Below are 9,979 nucleotides of genomic sequence, written 5' to 3' on the forward strand. Positions count from 1 at the left end.
ACAGACCTATAACCCCTCCAGGGCTTCAACAGATGTAACACGTGGGGAACAACCTCAAAGTTTGAATGTATTGACGCATGCTGCGTGTGTTGCACTTTCCAGAACATTATCCAGCAAGGACGTGCTAACGCAAGGATATTATTTCTCGAGATTGAGAGACCCAGACTGAAAACAGACCCAGACCGAAAGATGCACCGGATCGCCCTTTTAACGTGTCTGCTCACCGTATCACTGATTAATCAAGGTAACAGAAAATTAATTTTCGATTACATTTTTAATTTGAATTTTAGAACATTCGTTATTTTAGAACGTCTCTTCTGACATTTACAATGAGATGGACCAATGAAAGAACTGAGCAGTGTTACTTTTATGACCTGAGAATGACCAAACATGTTGAGAAATTATATATCAAGTCTTTTAAAGAGAACGCGCGCCACAGTTTCATTTGGAATTCTTTCCAAAGCCTTTAATTTGATGCAGTTATAATATGCTATCTTTATCAGAAACAAAATATCAATTAACGACGGGTTTCTCCGTATAAAAGTAACAATTATTTCCAGAAACGCTCTCTTTGTCCCCGCCCCCTCTCCTTTTACTACCTTTTACTTGCACCTGTTTCGCTAATGAAAAAAATTGTATGATATTATGCTGTACATGTTCAACCTTGATGCTTTGGTTGTTAAAAGTAATTAATAATCTATTTGAGCTTGTATCTTCGTGCTTCTGTGTCTATATTTTGTGTGTCTCTCTGTGAGGTGATGGAAATGCTGAGGCGCTGGTTTTCATAGCGTTTTATTGTAGTTTAGTGCATCAGTAGCATATTCAGGTAATGAAATAAAGGACACAAAAGCCCGGCTGGTAAACATCTGTTATTGTAAAGCACCAGCCAGTCTGTCAATGCAACTTTAAAGAAACTCATTCACCTTTTGGGCTGGAAGACAAAAAGCATAATAATAGTGTGATGTGCTGAAAGATTGTTGGGTTTTGAGTCAAACTTAAACGTGTTATGATTTGTGACTGTCTTGTCTTGTCCTTAGCTGTGAGAAACAAAGAGTGTAATTCTTTAAATCAGTAGTGTGCAAGTTTGATTTTACTAATTAAAAAAAAAAAAAATTATATATATATTTTAATATTTTTAAATATTTTTTAATATTTTAACGTTTTATTACTGTTCAATGCAACTAGTTTACTATCGTTCTAATGAGTCAGATTTTACATATATGGTTATCCTGTGATTTGTAACATTCTTAGTAGGTCATGTTGTTTCATTTACGCCTGTAACTGTTTGTCTTCTAGGTTGGCTTGAGAGCCAAACTGAGTTTACAACTAGTAGTTTAGTGCAGCATCTGTTTTTTGTTCTCTCTCTCCACCCCTCCCCCAAAACACACCGTCTGCAATGTCACACCCAGTATTACTAGTTTAGCTGGTGGGTTTCTTTCAGTTTGCTGCAAAAAGAAAAATCACCCTTTTCCCCCTGAGAAGTCTGCGCTTCAATTGATGACCATTGTTTTGATTACAAATTTTGCTGTAAATGCTGGTCTGAGTTTAGATTTATTTGTAGTGAGAAACTGTCTCCATGCAACTTCACTTTTTTTTTTTGCTTTTGTGTCGCAGAAGTAATTTGCATATTTTCATTATTGTGAAGTGTGCCACTGCTTGTTCCCTCCTTTATAGGAATATGTTTGATGACTGAATCTGACTTGTAATCATGATTGGCTAATGGTATTGCTCACTGAGTAAATTTAGATTATGTAATGAGAATTTTCTTCATGTTTTAGATACGAGACAATCTTTTATTCAAAGGTGAATCATCCACTTCGAGTTACCTGTCTGCCCTGTTGTACCATCCAAATCCATTTTATAGTCCCATTATAAAAGAAAGCAAATATAGCTCAACAAAAGACTGTTTGCTTGGATTAGAGGAACCGATTTTGATTCATATGACTCCTCCATTCAGACATTTATTAATATGCTTCCCTCAGTGAAAGTACTACTGTGGAAATAGAAATACTATTGTCGTCCTCTAGCTTGTACTCTTCTCTTCTTTACCACAGAAGCACCTCTTTTTCACAGTGGCCTTCATAGGAACCAGTTTATCTGTCATCAGGCAAGACAAGAGAGCAATTGTCTGGTCTAAAGAAGGGAGACACATTGTTTTACAACAGGATAGGCGTGTGTGTGCTTAGCAGTGGCACTCTTGACTTGCAGAAATGCGTCCATTGAGATGCATGAAGTACCCCATGGCTCTCTGTAACCTCCAGTGCACTTGCTTGGATCCACCCTGCATTTCGGGACAAAAAGTCAGGTGGTTTTGCTCTTGTTATTCGGCTTCTCCAAGACCTCCTCTGGACCCCTGCTGACTATATTGTTCAGCAGGTTTTCTTTAACTAATACATGTACGATTGCGACATCTCCCACGGACTCTTCTCCATTTGTAATCAAATTCAACTGTATACTCCCCACCGAGAAGCCGTTATCTCGCCCAACTCCTTTACAGGCCCTTCAGTTGAAAAAGACTTTGGGTTACCATATGAATTACTGCAGCGCATACTTCTGTTCCCATCATGCATTTCAAAAGCACCACTGAGACTGAAGTTTTAAGTTGTATGTATTGCAAGAGATGTGCATCAACCCCGTTGAGGTTGACGACGTGACTGCATTTGATTTGCAAATGCTCCTGCCTCTATCTGCTGTCTTCAACCTGAAAATGTATGATATTTTGAGTTCGACTAATTTTGTTAGAGAACTTTTTTTTTTTTTTTTGCAGTGCTTTGTTTTTATAGTAGCAGCTGAGAGGAAGCATCTGTACTGTATATGTTCAATTGAAAGCCCTTAATCCCACACTGTTTGCGCCAGGACTCAGGAAATGAAACCGGCCATTACAATAAAGCCGCCCCCCAGGCCAGAGGCAGAATTCTAAATCGTTTTTACTCCTGCCCCCATGTCACATTTCCTTCTAAAGAACCCCCTTTAGGCTTAACCTGAAGGATTATTGCAGTTGTATTGAGATGTTTATTTTCCAATGCACAATGCAGAAGTGCTCTGATCATCAGTGGTTTCAGCCACATGTTCCACATTGTTTTTGGTTGCATTTCTCACCAGTGATGTTTGCACACAGGTGCTCAATCAGTTAAATGGAACCCGATCTAAAAGCAACTATCTGTGCGGATTAATCAGTCAACCTCTTGTTTGATGCTTTGAAAGAAGTCCGATCAAGTTGTGCTACTATTGTAAAATTCCAGAAATGTTATGACGCGCCCAGAAGAGAACAAGCACAGGTTTTCAGAGCTGCTTCAAAAAAGCAGACATGGGTGCTATGTTGAGCAGCAGAAGAATGCAGGTCAAAGTACGTTTTATTAAACCATGATGTGATGTCATATACGTGACATTGTGGTTAGTCACATCGTGGGTCTCATTTGGTCTCCCTTAGCTGGATGCTTTGACAGTAGGTCTTCAGCAACAAGAATTACCTCAAAGTTCATACCTCACAACATGCAGACGTCCTGTGCATTTAGTTGTTTATTTTAGTCTATAGCTGTCTCTTTAGATTCTGTCACCAGATTTTGACATCATTTATGGAAACTAGATATTATACAAAGACTTAAAAAAAGTTATGACAGAAGTCTTGTAGAAGCACAGTAGGGTATTTCTTTATAGCTGGTGCAGTGAAAATGGAGATTGTGTGCATTGAGGTTTGCAATGCTCGCCTGGCCTTAATTTATGGCCCTTGTGATCTGTGAGATTGCATTTTATCAGATTTGTACCTGTTTGTTATCAAGTGGACAATTTGAATGTTTTGCCATTTCCACATTATAAGTCTATTAATCAGTTAAAAAGCAGTTTGTCACAAGCAGGAGTACTTTTGTACTGTATATCAGCGTGAGCATCAATTGATGCCAGTAAGCCGTTAAGGTTTAAAACCATGTTTTAGTTTCCCGCCCAAACCCCTTTAAAGTCAACATGGGAAGTCAACATATTTACTTTCTTATCTACACATTCCTGGTCTTATTGTGAATGATTTGGTGCATGTCATTCCAAAGAAAAGGTCTGTTTGCATTTTATAATCTTGTATAACTAACTTGCTCTCCCTCTGAAACGACTTCATATATCTGATGATGTCACAGATGGGTGAGCTGTTGAATATATTGATCAGATTATGTGCAGGAGCAGAATCTGATTAATCCTAAATCTGAGTGAATTGATTAATCCTAAATCTGAGCAGAATCTGATCAAATCTTAAATCGGAGCAGAATCTGATTAATCCTAAATCTGAGCTAATTGTGATTAATCCTAAATCTAAGATGAATATGATAAACCTTGAATCAGAGCAGAATCTGATTAATTGTAATCTGAGCAAATTCTGATCAATCCTAAATCTGAGCAGAATCTGATCAAATCTTGAATCGGAGCAGAATCTGATTCCATCATATTCCAAAAGTAAAGCAGGTTGCAATTCGTGCTGAATTTAAAAACAAACATCTTCCAGTTCTAAAGTCAGTTGTTTAATGACCCCCACTATAACGTGACACGGGATAACACGTGCTGATAGTAAAAAAGGCTGGTGCTTTGATTGTGTTTCTTTGGAAATGCTTCCTTTTCTCTGCACTTCGGTCTCTTTCCCATAATCCTTTGACATCATAACTTTGAAGTTGGCTTTAGAAAAGGAGAATAAACTTATCTTTAGTTTTCTTTCTTTTGTGGGAACTTTGATGTTGTCTGCTTTGAGCTGGCAAGCCTGCACAAGTCATAGCGAACCACAACCGCACCTGTCCCAGATGTCTGTGCTCTCTGTCAACATGAGAGCCATACCTGGTGGCTTTCCAGCATGGTTTAACTTTGAGATCAATCTCATCAGAGTTTAATTAGGGTATTGTGGCTTCCATTTCCTGAGTATGCGGGTCAGTTAAAGTTATATGTTGTGGATGTGAATGTGTATGACTTTCATCTAAAGGCGGTCTTTTCCTTGCCAGCAGCTAACAGGATCATGTCCTCTCTAATATACAAGAGAATAAAAATACTGCTCTTGTAGTTCATCAACAAATACCATTATTCCATTCAAGTAATGGTTTAAAATGTTACTTTTATTAAGTTCCTTCAAAGTCTGCAGCATATAAATTGCATTTAAGCTCTTTTCTAGGTAGTTTTCTGCAGATGTAGGCCCCTACGCTTTAGGGATCATGAAGCAGGAGATGGTTAAGGGCCCTCGTGACCTTTTTTACAGACCTGGCCAGTCCCTGAACTACACGGGAATGTGAAACAGATCTGCTCTTTTGTATCACAGCGTCACAGTGGAGAAAAAAAAAGAGAGAACCGGCTCCTTAGTAGTGACATACTATCATGTCAGAGAGTTTTAAACCAAACATAATTCATGAGAGTTAATCACTCGGATAGAAAAGGCCTTGAGCTCGTACTCCCTAAGTTCCGCTGTCTATTTTTTGTTGTTTCGCTTCCTGCAGAGGGGAGTTAACCATTGCATGGCACACACCCACCAGCCATGCTTTCTGAAATCAATATTTGCTCTGCTTTTGTTTACACAGCCAAAGGTGGTCTGTATACGGGGCCGAATTGTTATGTGCCCTCTAACAATGTGGGAGGCGGCCCTTTCAGAGCTCAGCCCGGAAAAAGAGCTTATTTAACTCAATACAAGCTCGCTGACCTCTGTGTTTTGGCACCAAATTTGAGTGGTATCTCAATCTCTTATGAACACAAGGGGCCCTGCAGGATCCTGTGGAATGCAAATGTCTAGAGCCCCGAGGCATCTGGGAGCAGGAAGGCTGGTTTTGGAAGAGATAAAGGCACTGTCTCTGTCTATGCAAAAATATGAGACACCTCGCTGACTTGTAAAATGCTTTGAGAATTTATGTTCAACAGAACGACTTTGATGTTAGGAATGTTGTTAATCAAAGGCCACACAAAGTTTCTGAGTCTTAATTGCTTGAACATAAATTGGGAAGATCTAAAGTCAAGACTCTTTGACTGCCACAACATGCTCATTAGTTTTACATTTGAAAGTGTCTGTTAATTTTACACAGTGTATCATGTAGGGTTGTGCGATGTCTACCAAATTGGGGGGGGGGTTAGGGGTGTGCCCGAAGCGTGAAACAACTAACGCGTTATACGTAGCCACTAAAAGGTTAGCCGCTTGCTAGCGGTAGCCTGTTGCATTAGTACATGAAAGTTCACTTACCACATACACAGTAGAGTAAGGAGAAATGTCTGATAGGACAATGGCGAATGATTTGCAGATCCTGAGCACCAATGACAAACATCTAATCTTGTCAAATGTGTGGTAAGTACTGCTGCTCCATAGTATAGAGTCCTTGTGATCGCGAATCTCAAAAGTGAAAGTAAAATGAGAGCGCGCAATCGTAAGCGGTTTCAATAGCGGCTCCCTGATGCCCGCAATTTATATACAGTCGCCTATACTTGCCCAACGATATAATTGTGAGAAAAAGTATTGAAAATTTTTTTTTTATCCTCCCATCTCATAGGCTATTTATTCCCTTTAGGGTTTCCGTAGTACACTTAATTTCCTTTCCGAACATGGAACTTGGATGCGGCAGATTGCGGGAGGGGGGGTGGGGGGGGGTCACGATATCAGCTTAACATCGTGATGTCTGTCAGCCATCGACGATGGCATCGTCTATCGGCCCAACCCTAGTATCATGCATATCTAACTACGTTTATGCCTTGGTTAACTGATAACTTGGATTAACTTAACGACTTGCTGCAACAGGTTTGACCTACATTTCGTAATTGTTACGAGGTTGTATCTCATAACATGCGTTATGCAATCAAGTCAATGATGTGACACTTTCTTATACATGAATGCAGTTCAATTATACTTAAGCATGTTTTAATATCTAAATTAAAATTAATTTAAACAATTTTTGGGGGCATAAAGTTAAAATGTTTTGATGTCGTACTTTGTAGTAATTAGTATAATTAAAGGAGTTGAACTTTTTTTTATAGAAAATACTAAACTGATTACTGATTAATAACTGAAAAATATTATTTAAAGTCATGTGGTCTAACCAATATGCAGAATCAAGGAGAAAAAAACATCAAATCATATCAGATAATTGACCTTTTTTATGAGAAGCTAAGGTTAATTCTTTCTGATTGTAAAATGTCATGTGGTGCAACTTCGTATAAACCCAATGATATTTATAAATTAATAATTTAATATTTTAAATAATGCTTTTACTTTGAAAATATATTTTAAAAGTTAAAAAATTTACTTAATTATGTGCCTTCACATGTATTCAAGGACTCTGGAAAATTATGTTATTTTTACTTAATGGTTACACCACATGACATTTTGGAGTGTTTTTTTTTTTTTTTTTGGAAACCAACATGAATACAAAAAATACATTAAGAGCTTTGCGTATGTTTTAAACTACATTTTAAAAGATTTTTCCTTTTCTTTATTATGGACACTTATAGACTTGCATTCTGCAGCAGCAGCAGAATGAACAGTCTGTCATAACCTTCAGCTAGTAAATTGATTTTGGGGTTAATGGACATCCACGGAAGCTGCTTGACTGTATTTTGTTAATAGTTCTCTATTTAGTTTAATAGCTGCTCACGAATAGGGGGCCGTCTGTGAATCCCCTGGGTCAGTATTGAATCTGCTATGATCTGCTGTCAGACACAGACATTCTTTAAGGCCCCGGGGGCCCCTGCAATCAAATACATAATTTAGAACTTAATGGATGTGATTTCTGAGTGCACTTATCACTTATGAGTCCAACCTGCTTGATGAGTTTTGCTTTGAGAGCAATTTCAGGCCCATCGTAGATTTCATTTATGGCATTTTCAAGGAAGCCTAATGGCCCTTGCATGTTGGAGTGAGTAAAGGAGGACATTTGGTGTAATAAGGCAGGCTCCAAATCAATTCCTGGGATGTCTCTGTTTCCGGGATATTCACCATGGTGGTGGACTGTCCTTATCGGACACAGTCACTTACCCGACTCATCCTCAGGTTAATGGTTTGCGAACATCCTCTCAGCATGTGAGAGCCATTTTGAAGCTATTCACCCATTATACTCTTTTGAGCCTTCTGTGGCATTCAGTTTGTCTGCCGAAAAAGCAAAAGTTGAAATTTGAATATTTCTTTATAAGTTATAATTATAAGGTAAACCATCAGATATAATGTAAGGTCTGAAGCCACTATTAAATTTGTTGCAATTTAATTATATTTTTCCCTCATATTATAAATTGTTCACATTTAGCTATATTGTTTTTTTTTTTGTTTTGTTTTAATAGATTTTTCCTTAATTATATTTTCAGCAGAACAATCTCAATTTCAGATTTACATTTATTTTTGATTGGTTTAAATTAGATTTTAATTTCTCAATTGTCAGTGTGTTGGTCTCAGCCCAACAAAAGACCGTCAGCACTGTTTCACTTCAGAGCATTGCACTCAAGAGTGTGAAAACACTTGAGAGCCCTGTAGTCCATATGCTTTCAGCAAATGATCTGGTACCATGCCGCAGGCCGTAGGACATGATGTTTTCCATCAAGAGTGTTTCCAGTAGAGAGTTTTAACAACAGGTGCATGAAGAAGCTTCTGCAGCAGCACCTGTTCATGAAACAAAGAGCAGAGGCATGAGGGGGTTGGGAGGGCAGTGTAATTTGTTTACTTCACCTGGTGCTGGTTTGGAAGCTCTGAGGGCTCTCTGACACTCGATCCTTTTCTCTTTTAAGTATGTCAGCCGGCGTCCGTTTGCTTTTTTTGCTACTACTAATGCTCCAGTATCACCAGCAAGACAACATGTTATAAATCATGTGAAAAACAGACAGCTGCTAGACAGAAATCTTATGGGGTAGATTGTCCAGATATATTCTATTACATTAAGGAATAATATATAGCCAGTTGGTCACAAAATTATGGCTCATCAGGCTCTAGTTATATTCTGAAGGGGTTTATGGCCACTTACGGTACATTTTCACTCAAAATATGGCTACTCGCCAAATAAACGAACATAAAAATTGACTTTTTTTTTAGTTTAAATTTATTTTGTGAGGGGAAAAGAGTGGTACAAGTGTTACCACATACAGCGGCAAAATTGTAGTGCAAAAATATTTACAAAATTATACAAAAATATTTCAAACAGATCTATCTTCTAAATGAAGGTTATTAACCCTCTACCGCATGGTGTAGCCATATGGCAACATACTCTTTGTGTTCATTTCCTTGCCACTGTCTCTTTAAGAGAACATTCTCGTTTTTTTTGTTGGAAAGAGAAGACCTTAGTTTAGCCAATGATGTGCTTTGATTAAGTCACATGACATGCATTTTTTTTCTGTGGCGAGATTTCTGACAGACTGCCGTCTCTTGTCGGTAGTTGCTGAAAGCAAACTAAAACGTCAGTAACAAACAAGGACCAGTCCGTGTCACTTCTACAAAAAAATCTAAAACATCACTGTTATGATGTTATGATGACATATTCACCTCTCAAAAAAGTTTTTATAAAATTCGTTTTTGGTAAATCATTCAAATGTTTGTGTTGCCAAGCGGCAACACTGTGCAATAGTGGAATGACATTATTACAATAGTTTAGCTAGCTAGCAAGGTCAGCTGCAATTTGTTAAGCTGTAACAATAACAACATTAATACTAGTGAAATAATGTTGATTAGTCGTATGTTAATGGTATTTGTATTATGGATATAATCAAATTGAAATGGCAATTTTACTTTTGATTAAATATGAATACAGGTAACATTACATCAGTGAGCACTATTCTATGGCAAGGTAAAGAAGAGGGGGGGCTCATGTTCATAGTCTTCCTCTCAAGAGATTGCATAATGCTGAATTTTCATGAACGGCAATGTTTTTGGTTTTATGTCAGTGTTTTATGATACATTATATACAGTATTATATCTGTTTTAACTGCATAAATTTGCAGTTTAAATAATATTCATGAAAAATGTAATGAAATTAAAACAATTATAAATCATTATTCAGCAAAAAAA

At 37.7% G+C, this 9,979-nt stretch overlaps 1 protein-coding gene across 2 annotated transcripts in view; it reads left to right on the top strand.

Annotated features, from left to right (window-relative positions):
* Nucleotides 1-9,979, top strand: part of LOC107662775 (CD166 antigen homolog A-like) — a 27,022-nt gene continuing 17,043 nt past the window's right edge. For both annotated transcript variants that reach the window (XM_016452868.1, XM_016452869.1), the window contains exon 1: nucleotides 1-244. In XM_016452868.1, coding sequence (XP_016308354.1) covers nucleotides 190-244 — 55 coding nt within the window. In that variant the 5' untranslated portion in view covers nucleotides 1-189. The remainder of the gene's footprint in view (nucleotides 245-9,979) is intronic.

This window comes from Sinocyclocheilus anshuiensis, unplaced genomic scaffold (genome assembly GCF_001515605.1).
Source record: "Sinocyclocheilus anshuiensis isolate Anshui unplaced genomic scaffold, SAMN03320099.WGS_v1.1 scaffold1144, whole genome shotgun sequence".
In the NCBI taxonomy this organism is placed as follows: Eukaryota; Metazoa; Chordata; class Actinopteri; order Cypriniformes; family Cyprinidae; genus Sinocyclocheilus; species Sinocyclocheilus anshuiensis.